Source organism: Oncorhynchus mykiss, chromosome 21 (assembly GCF_057628025.1).
Source record: "Oncorhynchus mykiss isolate SJ-2025 chromosome 21, ASM5762802v1, whole genome shotgun sequence".
Classification (NCBI taxonomy): domain Eukaryota; kingdom Metazoa; phylum Chordata; class Actinopteri; order Salmoniformes; family Salmonidae; genus Oncorhynchus; species Oncorhynchus mykiss.
The window spans coordinates 56,217,851-56,239,575 of record NC_143042.1 but is presented as its reverse complement, the minus strand read 5'-3'; the positions used below and the strand labels follow the sequence as shown (position 1 = coordinate 56,239,575).

The 21,725-nt window shown below is 48.6% G+C and overlaps 2 protein-coding genes across 2 annotated transcripts in view; both read left to right on the top strand.

The window, feature by feature from the left end:
• The window catches only part of LOC118942968 (palmitoyltransferase ZDHHC3), a 30,803-nt gene extending 9,733 nt beyond the window's left edge, over positions 1 to 21,070 (top strand). Inside the window, exons 5-9 of the mRNA XM_036958351.2 lie at positions 10,859 to 10,920; positions 14,011 to 14,131; positions 14,249 to 14,321; positions 15,521 to 15,680; positions 15,806 to 21,070. Of these exons, the coding sequence (XP_036814246.1) occupies positions 10,859 to 10,920; positions 14,011 to 14,131; positions 14,249 to 14,321; positions 15,521 to 15,680; positions 15,806 to 15,897 (508 nt within the window). The 3' untranslated portion in view covers positions 15,898 to 21,070. The remainder of the gene's footprint in view (positions 1 to 10,858; positions 10,921 to 14,010; positions 14,132 to 14,248; positions 14,322 to 15,520; positions 15,681 to 15,805) is intronic.
• On the top strand, positions 16,492 to 21,070 carry LOC149973525 (uncharacterized). Its single transcript, XM_090214938.1, has 2 exons — positions 16,492 to 19,600; positions 19,644 to 21,070. The coding sequence occupies exon 1, from the start codon at positions 16,492 to 16,494 to the stop codon at positions 17,695 to 17,697; it is 1,206 nt and encodes a 401-aa protein (XP_090071064.1). The 3' UTR covers positions 17,698 to 19,600; positions 19,644 to 21,070.
• Positions 21,071 to 21,725: the final 655 nt, after the last annotated feature.

Sequence of the window (21,725 nt, the reverse complement as noted above, 5' to 3'; positions counted from 1 at the left end):
ACTCTACAGCTCCTCAACCTCTCTCTGTCCCTGGTTAGTAACGCTACAGCTCCTCAACCTCTCTCTGTCCCTGGTTAGTCACTCTACAGCTCCTCAACCTCTCACTGTCCCTGGTTAGTCACTCTACAGCTCCTCAACCTCTCTCTGTCCCTGGTTAGTCACTCTACAGCTCCTCAACCTCTCTCTGTCCCTGGTTAGTAACGCTACAGCTCCTCAACCTCTCTCTGTCCCTGGTTAGTCACTCTACAGCTCCTCAACCTCTCTCTGTCCCTGGTTAGTCACTCTACAGCTCCTCCTACAACCTCTCTCTGTCCCTGGTTAGTCACTCTACAGCTCCTCCTACAACCTCTCTCTGTCCCTGGTTAGTCACTCTACAGCTCCTCAACCTCTCACTGTCCCTGGTTAGTCACTCTACAGCTCCTCAACCTCTCTCTGTCCCTGGTTAGTCACTCTACAGCTCCTCAACCTCTCTCTGTCCCTGGTTAGTCACTCTACAGCTCCTCAACCTCTCTCTGTCCCTGGTTAGTCACTCTACAGCTCCTCAACCTCTCTCTGTCCCTGGTTAGTCACTCTACAGCTCCTCCTACAACCTCTCTCTGTCCCTGGTTAGTCACTCTACAGCTCCTCCTACAACCTCTCTCTGTCCCTGGTTAGTAACGCTACAGCTCCTCAACCTCTCTCTGTCCCTGGTTAGTCACTCTACAGCTCCTCCTACAACCTCTCTCTGTCCCTGGTTAGTCACTCTACAGCTCCTCAACCTCTCTCTGTCCCTGGTTAGTCACTCTACAGCTCCTCAACCTCTCTCTGTCCCTGGTTAGTCACTCTACAGCTCCTCAACCTCTCACTGTCCCTGGTTAGTCACTCTACAGCTCCTCAACCTCTCTCTGTCCCTGGTTAGTAACTCTACAGCTCCTCCTACAACCTCTCTCTGTCCCTGGTTAGTCACTCTACAGCTCCTCCTACAACCTCTCTCTGTCCCTGGTTAGTCACTCTACAGCTCCTCCTACAACCTCTCTCTGTCCCTGGTTAGTCACTCTACAGCTCCTCCTACAACCTCTCTCTGTCCCTGGTTAGTCACTCTACAGCTCCTCAACCTCTCTCTGTCCCTGGTTAGTCACTCTACAGCTCCTCAACCTCTCTCTGTCCCTGGTTAGTCACTCTACAGCTCCTCAACCTCTCTCTGTCCCTGGTTAGTCACTCTACAGCTCCTCCTACAACCTCTCTCTGTCCCTGGTTAGTAACGCTACAGCTCCTCAACCTCTCTCTGTCCCTGGTTAGTCACTCTACAGCTCCTCAACCTCTCTCTGTCCCTGGTTAGTCACTCTACAGCTCCTCAACCTCACACTGTCCCTGGTTAGTCACTCTACAGCTCCTCAACCTCTCTCTGTCCCTGGTTAGTCACTCTACAGCTCCTCAACCTCTCACTGTCCCTGGTTAGTCACTCTACAGCTCCTCAACCTCTCTCTGTCCCTGGTTAGTCACTCTACAGCTCCTCCTACAACCTCTCTCTGTCCCTGGTTAGTCACTCTACAGCTCCTCAACCTCTCTCTGTCCCTGGTTAGTCACTCTACAGCTCCTCAACCTCTCTCTGTCCCTGGTTAGTAACGCTACAGCTCCTCCTACAACCTCTCTCTGTCCCTGGTTAGTCACTCTACAGCTCCTCAACCTCTCTCTGTCCCTGGTTAGTCACTCTACAGCTCCTCAACCTCTCTCTGTCCCTGGTTAGTAACGCTACAGCTCCTCAACCTCTCTCTGTCCCTGGTTAGTCACTCTACAGCTCCTCAACCTCTCACTGTCCCTGGTTAGTCACTCTACAGCTCCTCAACCTCTCTCTGTCCCTGGTTAGTCACTCTACAGCTCCTCCTACAACCTCTCTCTGTCCCTGGTTAGTCACTCTACAGCTCCTCAACCTCTCTCTGTCCCTGGTTAGTCACTCTACAGCTCCTCAACCTCTCTCTGTCCCTGGTTAGTAACGCTACAGCTCCTCCTACAACCTCTCTCTGTCCCTGGTTAGTCACTCTACAGCTCCTCCTACAACCTCTCTCTGTCCCTGGTTAGTCACTCTACAGCTCCTCCTACAACCTCTCTCTGTCCCTGGTTAGTCACTCTACAGCTCCTCCTACAACCTCTCTCTGTCCCTGGTTAGTCACTCTACAGCTCCTCCTACAACCTCTCTCTGTCCCTGGTTAGTAACTCTACAGCTCCTCAACCTCTCTCTGTCCCTGGTTAGTCACTCTACAGCTCCTCAACCTCTCTCTGTCCCTGGTTAGTAACGCTACAGCTCCTCAACCTCTCTCTGTCCCTGGTTAGTAACTCTACAGCTCCTCAACCTCTCACTGTCCCTGGTTAGTCACTCTACAGCTCCTCAACCTCTCTCTGTCCCTGGTTAGTCACTCTACAGCTCCTCAACCTCTCTCTGTCCCTGGTTAGTCACTCTACAGCTCCTCAACCTCTCTCTGTCCCTGGTTAGTCACTCTACAGCTCCTCCTACAACCTCTCTCTGTCCCTGGTTAGTCACTCTACAGCTCCTCCTACAACCTCTCTCTGTCCCTGGTTAGTAACGCTACAGCTCCTCAACCTCTCTCTGTCCCTGGTTAGTCACTCTACAGCTCCTCCTACAACCTCTCTCTGTCCCTGGTTAGTCACTCTACAGCTCCTCAACCTCTCTCTGTCCCTGGTTAGTCACTCTACAGCTCCTCAACCTCTCTCTGTCCCTGGTTAGTCACTCTACAGCTCCTCAACCTCTCACTGTCCCTGGTTAGTCACTCTACAGCTCCTCAACCTCTCTCTGTCCCTGGTTAGTAACTCTACAGCTCCTCCTACAACCTCTCTCTGTCCCTGGTTAGTCACTCTACAGCTCCTCCTACAACCTCTCTCTGTCCCTGGTTAGTCACTCTACAGCTCCTCCTACAACCTCTCTCTGTCCCTGGTTAGTCACTCTACAGCTCCTCCTACAACCTCTCTCTGTCCCTGGTTAGTCACTCTACAGCTCCTCAACCTCTCTCTGTCCCTGGTTAGTCACTCTACAGCTCCTCAACCTCTCTCTGTCCCTGGTTAGTCACTCTACAGCTCCTCAACCTCTCTCTGTCCCTGGTTAGTCACTCTACAGCTCCTCCTACAACCTCTCTCTGTCCCTGGTTAGTAACGCTACAGCTCCTCAACCTCTCTCTGTCCCTGGTTAGTCACTCTACAGCTCCTCAACCTCTCTCTGTCCCTGGTTAGTCACTCTACAGCTCCTCAACCTCACACTGTCCCTGGTTAGTCACTCTACAGCTCCTCAACCTCTCTCTGTCCCTGGTTAGTCACTCTACAGCTCCTCCTACAACCTCTCTCTGTCCCTGGTTAGTCACTCTACAGCTCCTCAACCTCTCTCTGTCCCTGGTTAGTCACTCTACAGCTCCTCAACCTCTCTCTGTCCCTGGTTAGTCACTCTACAGCTCCTCAACCTCTCACTGTCCCTGGTTAGTCACTCTACAGCTCCTCAACCTCTCTCTGTCCCTGGTTAGTCACTCTACAGCTCCTCCTACAACCTCTCTCTGTCCCTGGTTAGTCACTCTACAGCTCCTCAACCTCTCTCTGTCCCTGGTTAGTCACTCTACAGCTCCTCAACCTCTCTCTGTCCCTGGTTAGTAACGCTACAGCTCCTCCTACAACCTCTCTCTGTCCCTGGTTAGTCACTCTACAGCTCCTCAACCTCTCTCTGTCCCTGGTTAGTCACTCTACAGCTCCTCAACCTCTCTCTGTCCCTGGTTAGTAACGCTACAGCTCCTCAACCTCTCTCTGTCCCTGGTTAGTCACTCTACAGCTCCTCAACCTCTCACTGTCCCTGGTTAGTCACTCTACAGCTCCTCAACCTCTCTCTGTCCCTGGTTAGTCACTCTACAGCTCCTCCTACAACCTCTCTCTGTCCCTGGTTAGTCACTCTACAGCTCCTCAACCTCTCTCTGTCCCTGGTTAGTCACTCTACAGCTCCTCAACCTCTCTCTGTCCCTGGTTAGTAACGCTACAGCTCCTCCTACAACCTCTCTCTGTCCCTGGTTAGTCACTCTACAGCTCCTCCTACAACCTCTCTCTGTCCCTGGTTAGTCACTCTACAGCTCCTCCTACAACCTCTCTCTGTCCCTGGTTAGTCACTCTACAGCTCCTCCTACAACCTCTCTCTGTCCCTGGTTAGTCACTCTACAGCTCCTCCTACAACCTCTCTCTGTCCCTGGTTAGTAACTCTACAGCTCCTCAACCTCTCTCTGTCCCTGGTTAGTCACTCTACAGCTCCTCAACCTCTCTCTGTCCCTGGTTAGTAACGCTACAGCTCCTCAACCTCTCTCTGTCCCTGGTTAGTAACTCTACAGCTCCTCAACCTCTCACTGTCCCTGGTTAGTCACTCTACAGCTCCTCCTACAACCTCTCTCTGTCCCTGGTTAGTCACTCTACAGCTCCTCCTACAACCTCTCTCTGTCCCTGGTTAGTCACTCTACAGCTCCTCAACCTCTCTCTGTCCCTGGTTAGTCACTCTACAGCTCCTCCTACAACCTCTCTCTGTCCCTGGTTAGTCACTCTACAGCTCCTCCTACAACCTCTCTCTGTCCCTGGTTAGTCACTCTACAGCTCCTCCTACAACCTCTCTCTGTCCCTGGTTAGTCACTCTACAGCTCCTCCTACAACCTCTCTCTGTCCCTGGTTAGTCACTCTACAGCTCCTCCTACAACCTCTCTCTGTCCCTGGTTAGTCACTCTACAGCTCCTCCTACAACCTCTCTCTGTCCCTGGTTAGTCACTCTACAGCTCCTCCTACAACCTCTCTCTGTCCCTGGTTAGTAACTCTACAGCTCCTCCTACAACCTCTCTCTGTCCCTGGTTAGTCACTCTACAGCTCCTCCTACAACCTCTCTCTGTCCCTGGTTAGTCACTCTACAGCTCCTCAACCTCTCTCTGTCCCTGGTTAGTCACTCTACAGCTCCTCCTACAACCTCTCTCTGTCCCTGGTTAGTCACTCTACAGCTCCTCAACCTCTCTCTGTCCCTGGTTAGTCACTCTACAGCTCCTCCTACAACCTCTCTCTGTCCCTGGTTAGTCACTCTACAGCTCCTCCTACAACCTCTCTCTGTCCCTGGTTAGTCACTCTACAGCTCCTCCTACAACCTCTCTCTGTCCCTGGTTAGTCACTCTACAGCTACTCAACCTCTCTCTGTCCCTGGTTAGTCACTCTACAGCTCCTCCTACAACCTCTCCCTGTCCCTGGTTAGTCACTCTACAGCTCCTCCTACAACCTCTCTCTGTCCCTGGTTAGTCACTCTACAGCCCCTCCTACAACCTCTCTCTGTCCCTGGTTAGTAACTCTACAGCTCCTCCTACAACCTCTCTCTGTCCCTGGTTAGTCACTCTACAGCTCCTCCTACAACCTCTCTCTGTCCCTGGTTAGTCACTCTACAGCTCCTCCTACAACCTCTCTCTGTCCCTGGTTAGTCACTCTACAGCTCCTCCTACAACCTCTCTCTGTCCCTGGTTAGTCACTCTACAGCTCCTCCTACAACCTCTCTCTGTCCCTGGTTAGTCACTCTACAGCTCCTCCTACAACCTCTCTCTGTCCCTGGTTAGTCACTCTACAGCTCCTCCTACAACCTCTCTCTGTCCCTGGTTAGTCACTCTACAGCTCCTCCTACAACCTCTCTCTGTCCCTGGTTAGTCACTCTACAGCTCCTCCTACAACCTCTCTCTGTCCCTGGTTAGTCACTCTACAGCTCCTCCTACAACCTCTCTCTGTCCCTGGTTAGTCACTCTACAGCTACTCAACCTCTCTCTGTCCCTGGTTAGTCACTCTACAGCTCCTCCTACAACCTCTCTCTGTCCCTGGTTAGTCACTCTACAGCTCCTCCTACAACCTCTCTCTGTCCCTGGTTAGTCACTCTACAGCCCCTCCTACAACCTCTCTCTGTCCCTGGTTAGTAACTCTACAGCTCCTCCTACAACCTCTCTCTGTCCCTGGTTAGTCACTCTACAGCTCCTCCTACAACCTCTCTCTGTCCCTGGTTAGTCACTCTACAGCTCCTCCTACAACCTCTCTGTCCCTGGTTAGTCACTCTACAGCTCCTCCTACAACCTCTCTCTGTCCCTGGTTAGTCACTCTACAGCTCCTCCTACAACCTCTCTCTGTCCCTGGTTAGTCACTCTACAGCTCCTCCTACAACCTCTCTCTGTCCCTGGTTAGTCACTCTACAGCTCCTCCTACAACCTCTCTCTGTCCCTGGTTAGTCACTCTACAGCTCCTCCTACAACCTCTCTCTGTCCCTGGTTAGTCACTCTACAGCTGCTCCTACAACCTCTCTCTGTCCCTGGTTAGTCACTCTACAGCTCCTCCTACAACCTCTCTCTGTCCCTGGTTAGTCACTCTACAGCTCCTCCTACAACCTCTCTCTGTCCCTGGTTAGTCACTCTACAGCTCCTCCTACAACCTCTCTCTGTCCCTGGTTAGTCACTCTACAGCTCCTCCTACAACCTCTCTCTGTCCCTGGTTAGTCACTCTACAGCTCCTCCTACAACCTCTCTCTGTCCCTGGTTAGTCACTCTACAGCTCCTCCTACAACCTCTCTCTGTCCCTGGTTAGTCACTCTACAGCTCCTCCTACAACCTCTCTCTGTCCCTGGTTAGTAACTCTACAGCTCCTCCTACAACCTCTCTCTGTCCCTGGTTAGTCACTCTACAGCTCCTCCTACAACCTCTCTCTGTCCCTGGTTAGTCACTCTACAGCTCCTCCTACAACCTCTCTCTGTCCCTGGTTAGTAACGCTACAGCTCCTCCTACAACCTCTCTCTGTCCCTGGTTAGTAACGCTACAGCTCCTCCTACAACCTCTCTCTGTCCCTGGTTAGTCACTCTACAGCTCCTCCTACAACCTCTCTCTGTCCCTGGTTAGTCATTCTACAGCTCCTCCTACAACCTCTCTCTGTCCCTGGTTAGTAACGCTACAGCTCCTCCTACAACCTCTCTCTGTCCCTGGTTAGTCACTCTACAGCTCCTCCTACAACCTCTCTCTGTCCCTGGTTAGTCACTCTACAGCTCCTCCTACAACCTCTCTCTGTCCCTGGTTAGTCACTCTACAGCTCCTCCTACAACCTCTCTCTGTCCCTGGTTAGTCACTCTACAGCTCCTCCTACAACCTCTCTCTGTCCCTGGTTAGTCACTCTACAGCTCCTCCTACAACCTCTCTCTGTCCCTGGTTAGTAACGCTACAGCTCCTCCTACAACCTCTCTCTGTCCCTGGTTAGTAACTCTACAGCTCCTCAACCTCTCTCTGTCCCTGGTTAGTCACTCTACAGCTCCTCCTACAACCTCTCACTGTCCCTGGTTAGTCACTCTACAGCTCCTCAACCTCTCTCTGTCCCTGGTTAGTCACTCTACAGCTCCTCAACCTCTCTCTGTCCCTGGTTAGTAACTCTACAGCTCCTCCTAAAACCTCTCTCTGTCCCTGGTTAGTCACTCTACAGCTCCTCCTACAACCTCTCTCTGTCCCTGGTTAGTCACTCTACAGCTCCTCCTACAACCTCTCTCTGTCCCTGGTTAGTCACTCTACAGCTCCTCCTACAACCTCTCTCTGTCCCTGGTTAGTAACTCTACAGCTCCTCAACCTCTCTCTGTCCCTGGTTAGTCACTCTACAGCTCCTCCTACAACCTCTCACTGTCCCTGGTTAGTCACTCTACAGCTCCTCAACCTCTCCCTGTCCCTGGTTAGTAACTCTACAGCTCCTCCTACAACCTCTCTCTGTCCCTGGTTAGTAACTCTACAGCTCCTCCTACAACCTCTCTCTGTCCCTGGTTAGTCACTCTACAGCTCCTCCTACAACCTCTCTCTGTCCCTGGTTAGTAACTCTACAGCTCCTCCTACAACCTCTCTCTGTCCCTGGTTAGTCACTCTACAGCTCCTCCTACAACCTCTCTCTGTCCCTGGTTAGTCACTCTACAGCTCCTCCTACAACCTCTCTCTGTCCCTGGTTAGTAACTCTACAGCTCCTCCTACAACCTCTCTCTGTCCCTGGTCAGTCACTCTACAGCTCCTCAACCTCTCTCTGTCCCTGGTTAGTCACTCTACAGCTCCTCCTACAACCTCTCTGTCCCTGGTTAGTCACTCTACAGCTCCTCCTACAACCTCTCTCTGTCCCTGGTTAGTCACTCTACAGCTCCTCCTACAACCTCTCTCTGTCCCTGGTTAGTCACTCTACAGCTCCTCCTACAACCTCTCTCTGTCCCTGGTTAGTCACTCTACAGCTCCTCCTACAACCTCTCTCTGTCCCTGGTTAGTCACTCTACAGCTCCTCCTACAACCTCTCTCTGTCCCTGGTTAGTCACTCTACAGCTCCTCCTACAACCTCTCTCTGTCCCTGGTTAGTCACTCTACAGCTCCTCCTACAACCTCTCTCTGTCCCTGGTTAGTCACTCTACAGCTCCTCCTACAACCTCTCTCTGTCCCTGGTTAGTCACTCTACAGCTCCTCCTACAACCTCTCTCTGTCCCTGGTTAGTCACTCTACAGCTCCTCCTACAACCTCTCTCTGTCCCTGGTTAGTCACTCTACAGCTCCTCCTACAACCTCTCTCTGTCCCTGGTTAGTCACTCTACAGCTCCTCCTACAACCTCTCTCTGTCCCTGGTTAGTCACTCTACAGCTCCTCCTACAACCTCTCTCTGTCCCTGGTTAGTCACTCTACAGCTCCTCCTACAACCTCTCTCTGTCCCTGGTTAGTCACTCTACAGCTCCTCCTACAACCTCTCTCTGTCCCTGGTTAGTCACTCTACAGCTCCTCCTACAACCTCTCTCTGTCCCTGGTTAGTCACTCTACAGCTCCTCCTACAACCTCTCTCTGTCCCTGGTTAGTCACTCTACAGCTCCTCCTACAACCTCTCTCTGTCCCTGGTTAGTCACTCTACAGCTCCTCCTACAACCTCTCTCTGTCCCTGGTTAGTCACTCTACAGCTACTCAACCTCTCTCTGTCCCTGGTTAGTCACTCTACAGCTCCTCCTACAACCTCTCTCTGTCCCTGGTTAGTCACTCTACAGCTCCTCCTACAACCTCTCTCTGTCCCTGGTTAGTCACTCTACAGCTCCTCCTACAACCTCTCTCTGTCCCTGGTTAGTCACTCTACAGCTCCTCCTACAACCTCTCTCTGTCCCTGGTTAGTCACTCTACAGCTCCTCCTACAACCTCTCTCTGTCCCTGGTTAGTCACTCTACAGCTCCTCCTACAACCTCTCTCTGTCCCTGGTTAGTCACTCTACAGCTCCTCCTACAACCTCTCTCTGTCCCTGGTTAGTCACTCTACAGCTCCTCCTACAACCTCTCTCTGTCCCTGGTTAGTCACTCTACAGCTCCTCCTACAACCTCTCTCTGTCCCTGGTTAGTCACTCTACAGCTCCTCCTACAACCTCTCTCTGTCCCTGGTTAGTCACTCTACAGCTCCTCCTACAACCTCTCTCTGTCCCTGGTTAGTCACTCTACAGCTCCTCCTACAACCTCTCTCTGTCCCTGGTTAGTCACTCTACAGCTCCTCCTACAACCTCTCTCTGTCCCTGGTTAGTCACTCTACAGCTCCTCCTACAACCTCTCTCTGTCCCTGGTTAGTCACTCTACAGCTCCTCCTACAACCTCTCTCTGTCCCTGGTTAGTCACTCTACAGCTCCTCCTACAACCTCTCTCTGTCCCTGGTTAGTCACTCTACAGCTCCTCCTACAACCTCTCTCTGTCCCTGGTTAGTCACTCTACAGCTCCTCCTACAACCTCTCTCTGTCCCTGGTTAGTCACTCTACAGCCCCTCCTACAACCTCTCTCTGTCCCTGGTTAGTCACTCTACAGCTCCTCCTACAACCTCTCTCTGTCCCTGGTTAGTCACTCTACAGCTCCTCCTACAACCTCTCTCTGTCCCTGGTTAGTCACTCTACAGCTCCTCCTACAACCTCTCTGTCCCTGGTTAGTCACTCTACAGCTCCTCCTACAACCTCTCTCTGTCCCTGGTTAGTCACTCTACAGCTCCTCCTACAACCTCTCTCTGTCCCTGGTTAGTCACTCTACAGCTCCTCCTACAACCTCTCTCTGTCCCTGGTTAGTCACTCTACAGCTCCTCCTACAACCTCTCTCTGTCCCTGGTTAGTCACTCTACAGCTCCTCCTACAACCTCTCTCTGTCCCTGGTTAGTCACTCTACAGCTCCTCCTACAACCTCTCTCTGTCCCTGGTTAGTCACTCTATAGCTCCTCCTACAACCTCTCTGTCCCTGGTTAGTCACTCTACAGCTCCTCCTACAACCTCTCTCTGTCCCTGGTTAGTCACTCTACAGCTCCTCCTACAACCTCTCTCTGTCCCTGGTTAGTCACTCTACAGCTCCTCCTACAACCTCTCTCTGTCCCTGGTTAGTCACTCTACAGCTCCTCCTACAACCTCTCTCTGTCCCTGGTTAGTCACTCTACAGCTCCTCCTACAACCTCTCTCTGTCCCTGGTTAGTCACTCTACAGCTCCTCCTACAACCTCTCTCTGTCCCTGGTTAGTCACTCTACAGCTCCTCCTACAACCTCTCTCTGTCCCTGGTAAACTTCCTCCTCCTCATCCAGCCCTCCTATCTTTCTATCTCTGTCATTCTCCTCTGTCTCTCTCTCTGTCTCTCCTCTGTCTCTCCTCTGTCTCTCCTCTGTCTCTCCTCAGTCTCTCCTCTCTCTCTGTCTCTCCTCTCTCTGTCTCTCCTCAGTCTCTCCTCTGTCTCTCTCTCTGTCTCTCCTCAGTCTCTCCTCTCTCTCTGTCTCTCCTCTCTCTGGCTCCCCTCTCTCTGTCTCTCCTCTGTCTCTCCTCTATCGTTATAATATAGTGTGTGGTTGTGTTGTAGGATCAATAACTGTGTTGGAGAGTTGAACCAGAAGTACTTCATCCAGTTTCTCTTCTATACAGGTGAGTCCTCTACTCTCCTCTGCTCTGCTCTACTCTACTCTACTCTACTCTACTCTACTCTACTCTACTCTACTCTACTCTACTCTACTCTACTCTACTCTACTCTCCTCTGCTCTGCTCTGCTCTACTCTACTCTACTCTGCTCTGCTCTGCTCTGCTCTGCTCTGCTCTACTCTACTCTACTCTACTCTGCTCTGCTCTGCTCTGCTCTACTCTACTCTACTCTACTCTACTCTACTCTACTCTACTCTACTCTACTCTACTCTACTCTACTCTACTCTACTCTACTCTGCTCTGCTCTGCTCTGCTCTGCTCTGCTCTGCTCTGCTCTGCTCTGCTCTGCTCTACTCTACTCTACTCTACTCTGCTCTGCTCTGCTCTGCTCTGCTCTGCTCTGCTCTGCTCTGCTCTGCTCTGCTCTGCTCTGCTCTGCTCTGCTCTGCTCTGCTCTGCTCTGCTCTGCTCTGCTCTGCTCTGCTCTGCTCTGCTCTGCTCTGCTCTGCTCTGCTCTGCTCTGCTCTGCTCTGCTCTGCTCTGCTCTGCTCTGCTCTACTCTCTACTCTCTACTCTCTACTCTCTACTCTCTATACTACTCTCTACTCTCTATACTCTCTATACTACTCTACTCTACTCTGCTCTACTCTGCTCTACTCTGCTCTGCTCTCTACTCTCTACTCTCTACTCTCTACTCTACTCTATTGCTTACACAGGAGGTTGGTGGCACCTACATTTGGGAGGACGGGCTTGTGGTAATGGCTGGAGTGGAATCGTATCTAATACATCTAAGACACGATGCCATTCCGTTCGCTCCGTTCCAGCCATTACCACAAACCCGTCCTCCCAAATGAAGGTGGATCAGCCTTGATACTGCAGATAGATTGTAGCTTCCATCAATGTAATTGTATCATTTCCAATCCCCCATATATATTTTTTTTGGGGGGGGATATATATATTTATATATGTACACTACCGTTTAAAAGTTTGGGGTCACTTAGAAATGTCCTTGTTTTTGAAAGAAAAACACTTTTTGTCCATTTTAAAATAACATCAAATTGATCAGAAATACAGTGTAGACATTGTTAATGTTGAAAATGACTATTATATTATATTTTTTGGGGCACATATATATATACAGAACCAGTCAAAAGACACAACGACTCATTCAAGGGTTTTTCTTATATTTTTTTTACAATTTTCTACATTGTAAAGAAATCAAAACTATGAAATGGCACATATGGAATCACGTAGTAACCAAAAAAAGTTTAAAGCAAATGAAAATATATTTATTATTTTGTATAATAATTTAAATGGAAAGATTCTAAGTTTTGAATCCGGCTTCATTTTTGCGTATCAGTTCGTGAACCACCTTGGATCTCTTCCCAACTAGTTTAAAATCTATATGGCACCTCTGTCAATTTTGTCTTGTCCTTTTAAATTAAACAGGCATACTTTTATTTATCTTCTATTCTATCTATTTATTTATCTTTTATCTAAGTTTTCTTTAACCAATTATGGTCTTTAATGCTGACAGACACGTTCCCTACTTCCTCCCCCTTCCACTTGCCTCTTAGTTGGTTGTAATTTTGGGATTTTTCCATATATTGTTGTTAGCTGCTTGTATGACATAATTCCACACAACAACAGTTTTCAGCTGTGCTAACATAATGATGATAAACATAAACATGATTATTGCGTATAACCAGGATTGTGTTACGTTTTTTTGTCAAGCAATTATTATTTTAGCAAACAATTACAATGACAATTACAATTACTATTATTATTATTGTTCATCCAATATTGTCCCTAACATCTTTACCCCCAACAGTTGTGGGACACACATACACACACACACACACACACACACACACACACACACACACACACACTCTTACACACACTCTTACACACACTCTTACACACACACACACACACTCTTACACGCACACACACTCTTACACACACACACACACACTCTTACACACACACACACACACACACACACTCTTACACACACACACACACACACACTCTTACACACACACACACTCTTACACACACTCTTACACACACACACACACACACACACTCTTACACACACACACACACTCTTACACACACACACACACACTCTTACACACACACACACACACACTCTTACACACACACACACACACACACACTCTTACACACACACACACACACACTCTTACACACACACACACACACACACACTCTTACACACACACACACACACACTCTTACACACACACACACACACTCTTACACACACACACACACACACACTCTTTTCCTCCACAATCTCAACAGTTGTTACGTCCCAGAGCCAAACTCAAGAAAGGACTTGTATCTAAATCATGTACAGTTACATAACAAATGGGGAGATTTGATAAAGTAATGTCCTGTGATCAGGTACAACCCCGTTCTCCTGAAACACACACTGGTCACCCATTTTCCCAAAGCATCTCTGAGCAGTCAGACCTTTCCATCCATTATTATGAGCCGTCCTCCCTTCAACAGCCTCCACTGATTGATTTATTATTTCATATCTCTCTCTCATCTATCTCTTCCCTCTCTCATCCCTCCCTCTCTCATTTCTCTCTCATCCTTCGCTTTCTCTTCCCTCTCTCATCCCTCTCTCATCCCTCTCTCATCTCTCCCTCATCCCTCCCTCTCTCATCCCTCTCTCTCATCTCTCCGTCTCTCATCCCTCTCTCATATCTCTCCCATCCCTCTCTCTCCCATCCCTCTCTCATCTATCTCTCTTCCCTCTCTCTCTCCCATCCCTCTCTGTCCCATCCCTCTCTCTCCCATCTCTCTCATCTCTCTCTCATCCCTCCCTCTCTCATCCCTCCCTCTCATCCCTCCCTCTCTCATCCCTCCCTCTCATCTCTCCGTCTCATATCCCTCTCTCTCTCTCTCATATCCCTCTCTCTCTCTCTCTCATCCCTTTCTTTCTCATCCATCTCTCTCTCTCATCCCTCTCTCTCTCTCATCTCTCCGTCTCATATCCCTCTCTCTCTCTCATATCTCTCTCTCATCCCCCTCTCTCTCTCATCCGTCTCTCTCCAGGTATGGCCAGTCTCTACTCCATGGCTCTGGTGGTGTCAGCCTGGGTGTGGAGAATACGGAGCGAGAGAGACGGTGAAGGAGAGAAGGAAGGAGAGGAGTCTCCCAGCAAACACCTGATTGTGTGAGTGAAGGACGAGAGAGAGATGATAGAGAGGATAGAGAGGATAGAGAGGATAGAGATGTACAAGTATAATTTTTGTGATGTATATTCTGTCTTTTCATTGTTGCCCCTTCTCAGAGCTCACTACATCATTCTCCTGGTTGAGTCAGTGTTGTTTGGAGTGTTCGTCATGGTCATCTTCTACGACCAGGTATGGTCAAGTCTCGGTTAAATGTGTTGTTTGGAGTGTTCGTCATGGTCATCTTCTACGACCAGGTATGGTCAAGTCTCGGTTAAATGTGTTGTTTGCATTCAGAAAAGACCTCAGAAGACCTCTTATAACGAGGCAGACCTGAAACTGTTCTCTCTTAACGAGGCAGACCTGAAACTGTTCTCTCTTAACGAGGCAGACCTGAAACTGTTCTCTTTTAACGAGACCTCAGAAGACCAATTTTAACGAGGCAGACCTGAAACTTTGGGGACATGTTTATGTTTTAACCTGATCACTTAATTCTCTCTCCATCCTCCTCTCTCTCCATCCTCCTCTCTCCATCCTCCTCTCTCTCTCCATCCTCCTCTCTCTCTCTCCATCCTCTCTCTCTCTCCATCCTCTCTCTCTCTCCATCCTCCTCTCTCTCTCTCCATCCTCCTCTCTCTCCATCCTCTCTCTCTCTCTCTCTCTCCATCCTCTCTCTCTCTCTCTCCATCCTCTCTCTCTCTCTCCATCCTCTCTCTCTCTCTCCATCCTCCTCTCTCTCTCTCTCCATCCTCCTCTCTCTCTCCATCCTCCTCTCTCTCTCCATCCTCTCTCTCTCTCCATCCTCCTCTCTCTCTCTCCATCCTCTCTCTCTCTCTCTCCATCCTCCTCTCTCTCTCTCCATCCTCCTCTCTCTCTCTCTCCATCCTCCTCTCTCTCTCTCTCCATCCTCCTCTCTCTCTCTCTCCATCCTCCTCTCTCTCTCTCTCCATCCTCCTCTCTCTCTCTCTCCATCCTCCTCTCTCCCTCTCCATCCTCCTCTCTCTCTCTCATCTCCATCTCTCCATCCTCCCTCTCCATCCTCCTCTCTCTCTCATCGCCATCTCTCCATCCTCCTCTCTCTCATCTCCATCTCTCCATCCTCCTCTCTCTCTCCATACTCCTATCTCCATCCTCTCTATACTCCTCTCTCCATCTCTCTCTCTCCATCCTCCTCTCTCCCTCTCCATCCTCCTCTCTCTCTCATCTCCATCTCTCCATCCTCCCTCTCCATCCTCCTCTCTCTCTCATCGCCATCTCTCCATCCTCCTCTCTCTCATCTCCATCTCTCCATCCTCCTCTCTCTCTCCATACTCCTCTCTCCATCCTCTCTATACTCCTCTCTCCATCTCTCTCTCTCCATCCTCCTCTCTCTCCATCCTCCTCTCTCTCAGTTGGTGTCCATTATAACAGATGAAACTCCTATAGAACATTTGAGGAACAGACTGATGAAAGACAGAACATCGATCACCAGCAGCACCTCTGAGCCACCGACACACATCCCACACACACGCAAGCCCAAACTAGCCCTGCTCAGAGAGGTCTTCGGGAGAGGTGTGTTGTTCAACCGTCTGTTCATGGTTTTTTTCTCACAGTCTTAAAGAATATTTAACATATAGTAGCATATTTCTAACAGTAGCGCTGTCTCTCCTCCCCCCCCCCCCCCCCCCGTCTCTCAGGGTCGGTGTTCTGTTGGCTGTTCCCTCTACATTCCAGTCCCCCCACCGTCGGTGGAATCAGCTACTCGGCTGTTCCGGATTATGATGTGTAACGTTCCCACAACCTTCAAACAACATTCTGTGACGACAGCGTTTTAACATTCCTTCAACGTTGTGGTTACGTTACGGCCATCATATAATTAGGGCTGTCAAATGATTCATTTAATTCGTGGCGTTTAGTTAATCGCAATTCGTTACAATGTTGAGGGAAGGTTAGTTTTAGATGTTGAGGGAAGGTTAGTTTTAGATGTTGAGGGAAGGTTAGGGTTGAGGGAAGGTTAGTTTTAGATGTTGAGGGAAGGTTAGTTTTAGATGTTGAGGGAAGGTTAGTTTTAGATGTTGAGGGAAGGTTAGTTTTAGATGTTGAGGGAAGGTTAGTTTTAGATGTTGAGGGAAGGTTAGGGTTGAGGGAAGGTTAGTTTTAGATGTTGAGGGAAGGTTAGGGTTGAGGGAAGGTTAGTTTTAGATGTTGAGGGAAGGTTAGGGTTGAGGGAAGGTTAGTTTTAGATGTTGAGGGAAGGTTAGTTTTAGATGTTGAGGGAAGGTTAGTTTTAGATGTTGAGGGAAGGTTAGGGTTGAGGGAAGGTTAGGGTTGAGGGAAGGTTAGGGTTACAGTATTTGATACGATATTACTGATTATACTACTGATGTATTCTGACTTGTTACACACACTACCGCACACACTACCACTACCACACCCACTACCACACTACCACACACACTACCACACACACTACCACTACCACACCCACTACCACACTACCACACACACTCCCACTACCACACCCACTACCACACACACTACCACTACCACACCCACTACCACACTACCTACCACACTCACTACCACACACACTACCACTACCACACCCACTACCACACTACCTACCACACTACCACACCCACTACCACACACACTACCGTACCCACTACCGCTACCACACACACTACCACACACACTACCGCTACCACACACACTACCACACACACTACCACTACCACTACCACACACACACACTACCGCACACACTACCGCTACCACACACACTACCACTACCACACACACACACTACCGCACACACTACCACTACCGCACACACTACCGCACACACTACCACACACACTACCAATACCACACACACTACCACTACCACACACACTACCACTACCGCACACACTACCACTACCGCACACACTACCACACACACTACCACTACCATTACCACACACACTACCACTACCACACACACTACCACTACCACACACACCACCACACACACTACCAATACCACACACACTACCACTACCACACACACTACCGCACACACTACCGCTACCACACACACTACCACACACACTACCGCTACCACACACACTACCGCTACCACACACACTACCACTACCACACACACTACCACTACCACACACTACCACACACACACAATACCGCACACACTACCACACACACTACCAATACCACACACACTACCACACACACTACCACTACCACACACACACACACTACCGCACACACTACCGCACACACTACCACTACCACACACACTACCGCACACACTACCACTACCACACACACTACCACACACACTACCACTACCGCACACACTACCACACACACTACCACTACCACTACCGCACACACTACCACACACACTACCACTACCACTACCACACACACTACCACACACACTACCACACACACTACCAATACCACACACACTACCACACACACTACCACTACCACACACACTACCACTACCACACACTACCACACACACTACCACTACCACAACCACACACACTACCACACACACAGTCAGAATTTGTCTCGGTGAAGGAATCACTTCGGTTGTTGACTGTGAGGGAAGATGAATCTGAACATGATTTATTCATATAGACTACTTTCCATCTCTACCTGTGTGTGTTTGTGGTTAAACGTTTTACCTACCTTACAGATCAGACCTGGGGTTCAAATACTTTTTAAAAGTAGTTTGAAATGATTTGAGCGTTTGCTTCAGTCCGCCTCGAATGCCAGATGGCCAGGGTTTGTACTTTTGGGACTTTTCTATTTATTTTTTTATTTTTTTTAATGTCGAGAAGCTCAATCAAGCCTAGATACTTTTTCTGAAATTATGTCGAATAGTATTTGAACCCAGGTCTACTACCTGTACGCACACTGAGTGTACAAAACATTAGGAACACCTGCTCTTTCCACACAGACTGACCAGGTGAATCCAGGTTTAAAACTATGATCCCTTATTGATGTCACTTGTTAAATCCACTTCAGTCAGTGTAGATGAAGTGGAGGAGACGGGTTAAAGAAGGATTTTTAAGCCTTGAAACTATTGAGACATGGAGTGTGTATGTGTTGCCATTCAGAGGGTGAAAGGTCAAGACAAAATATTGAAGTGCTTTTGAACAGGGTTGGTATGTTCCAGGCGCACCGGTTTGTGTCAATGTAACAGTATAACTTTTTAGTCCGTCCCCTCGCCCCGACCCGGGCGCGAACCAGGGACCCTCTGCACACATCAACAACAGTCACCCACAAAGCATCGTTTACCCATCGCTCCACAAAAGCCGCGGCCTTTGCAGAGCAAAGGGGAACCACTACTTCAAGGTCTCAGAGCAAGTGACGTCACCGATTGAAACGCTATTTAGCGCGCACCACCGCTAACTAAGCTAGCCGTTTCACATCGGTTACATCAAGAACTGTAAGGCTGCTGGGTTTTTCAGTTTCCCGTGTATCAAGAATGGTCCGACACCCAAAGGACATCCAGCCAACTTGATACAACTGTAGGAAGCATTTGGAGTCAACATGGACCAGCATCCCTGTGGAACGCTTTCGACACCTTGTAGAGTCAACATGGGGCCAGCATCCCTGTGGAACGCTTTCGACACCTTGTAGAGTCAACATGGACCAGCATCCCTGTGGAACGCTTTCAACACCTTGTAGAGAGTCAACATGGGGCCAGCATCCCTGTGGAACGCTTTCAACACCTTGTAGAGTCCACATGGGCCAGCATCCCTGTGGAACGCTTTTGACATCTTGTAGAGTCAACATGGGCCAGCATCCCTGTGGAACGCTTTCAACACCTTGTAGAGTCCACATGGGCCAGCATCCCTGTGGAACGCTTTCTACACCTTGTAGAGTCAACATGGGCCAGCATCCCTGTGGAACGCTTTCAACACCTTGTAGAGTCCACATGGGCCAGCATCCCTGTGGAACGCTTTCTACACCTTGTAGAGTCAACATGGGCCAGCATCCCCTGTGGAACGCTTTAGACACCTTGTAGAGTCAACATGGACCAGCATCCCTGTGGAACGCTTTCAACACCTTGTAGAGTCAACATGGGCCAGCATCCCTGTGGAACGCTTTCAACACCTTGTAGAGTCAACATGGACCAGCATCCCTGTGGAACGCTTTCAACACCTTGTAGAGTCAACATGAGCCAGCATCCCTGTGGAACGCTTTCAACACCTTGTAGAGTCAACATGGACCAGCATCCCTGTGGAACGCTTTAGACACCTTGTAGAGTCAACATGGACCAGCATCCCTGTGGAACGCTTTCAACACCTTGTAGAGTCCACATGGACCAGCATCCCTGTGGAACACTTTTGACATCTTTTAGAGTTCATGTCCCAACAAATTGAGCGTGTTCTGAGGGCAAAAGTTTGCTGTACTCAACATTAGGAAGGTGTTCTTAATATTTAGTATGCTAGGTAGTCAACATTAGGAAGGTGTTCTTAATATTTAGTTTGCTCGGTAGTCAACATTAGGAAGGTGTTCTTAATATTTAGTATGCTCGGTACTCAACATTAGGAAGGTGTTCTTAATATTTAGTATGCTAGGTAGTCAACATTAGGAAGGCGTTCTTAATATTTAGTATGCTAGGTGCTCAACATTAGGAAGGTGTTCTTCATATTTAGTATGCTAGGTACTCAACATTAGGAAGGTGTTCTTAATATTTAGTATGCTAGGTAGTCAACATTAGGAAGGTGTTCTTAATATTTAGTATGCTAGGTACTCAACATTAGGAAGGTGTTCTTAATATTTAGTATGCTAGGTACTCAACATTAGGAAGGTGTTCTTAATATTTAGTATGCTAGGTACTCAACATTAGGAAGGTGTTCTTAATATTTAGTATGCTAGGTGCTCAACATTAGGAAGGTGTTCTTAATATTTAGTATGCTAGGTACTCAACATTAGGAAGGTGTTCTTAATATTTAGTATGCTAGGTAGTCAACATTAGGAAGGTGTTCTTAATATTTAGTATGCTCGGTAGTCAACATTAGGAAGGTGTTCTTAATATTTAGTATGCTAGGTAGTCAACATTAGGAAGGTGTTCTTAATATTTAGTATGCTAGGTAGTCAACATTAGGAAGGTGTTCTTAATATTTTGTATACTCAGTGTATTTTATGTGTTCTATTCATATGAAGGGGAGATATGGTATTCGTCCCAAACAGCACCTTTATTTATTTAACCTTTATTTAACTAGGCAAGTCAGTTCAGAACAAATTCTTATTTTCAATGACGGCCTAGGAACACTTGTTCAGGGGCAGAGAGACAGATTTGTACCTGGTCAGCTCGGGGGTTTGAACTTGCAACCTCCAACGCTCTAACCACTAGGCTACCCTGCCGCCCCCACCCTATTCTCCCTATATAGTGCACTAACTACCAGAGTACCATTACGTTGATTCTAACAACATGATCAGGGTACTTGGTTTGCCTCTTGGTTTTATGTTGAAACGTTAACAGTTTTTATTTATTTATAATGATATTGTTACTGGCTGCGTCCTGGTCCCAAAAGGGCACCCGTTATTCCCTATTTAGTGCACTACTTTTGACCAGAGCCCCTACGGTGCATTCTGTAGGGAATAGGGCGCCGTCAGGGATACCGACTCGTTGTTTTTTTTTTAAATCTTGATTTTGTTTTGTTGACAGCGGAGTGGAATGTATATATGTGTACAGAGGAGGAATCGTGTTTTCATGATGACGTTTACATTTATCAATATATCGATATTTTACTGTGCATATGTCCCCAAATGGCACTCTTATTCCCAATTTAGTGCACTACTTTTAAAGGGAATGGGGTGCCATTTTGGACGTATTGTGTGTATCTCTGACTGTGAACTACAACTGTGTGTGTTTTTTCTAAATGCTGCTGGGGACTACTGCATTATGTGGAAGTAAAATATTTTAAATCTGGTATTTATTTTGTGTGAGGAGTTTATTTTTTGTTGCATTTAGAGATTTGATCTACATCCGGTAGGAAAACCCTGGTCCCGGAGTGCCTCAGCCATTTCGTGTTTTTTACCGGACCTGTACGACCAGGTGTGTCGAATTTAGACAATCACCGAACTGATCAATTAGCTCCGTTGGTCAGGTGTGGTGCCTAGTTGGAATATAATACCTGCAGTACCTGCAGCTCTACAGGGACAGAGTTGCCTAAACCCGGTCAACCCCGGTCGTACAGAGTAGTGAGGAGGAGCCGCACGGACCCTTCGTGTCCGGAAGTCATTTAGCCATTCAGTGTAGCCAACGGCGCTCTGTGGAGTTGATATTTTCTCGAGTTTTCTTGCGTGAATTAACTCGTGACATTACTTGATGACTCATTATATTAATAAAGTCCTGCTTTTAATCAACCAATACGATAGTCATTTGATAAAAAATAAATAAAAAAACGTTTAAAAGAGGTTGGTGGGGATAGGCTTCCCGTCACAGTTCCAAGACCAGTCAAACGTCCAGCTATAACCCCATCGCCGATGACGCCGGTGGATCTCAAAACTGACCTGGGATCTGCGTTAAGTAGCAACGCCGCCGTCGTCTTCCGACACAACAGAGAGCTCGAACCAGTCATAACT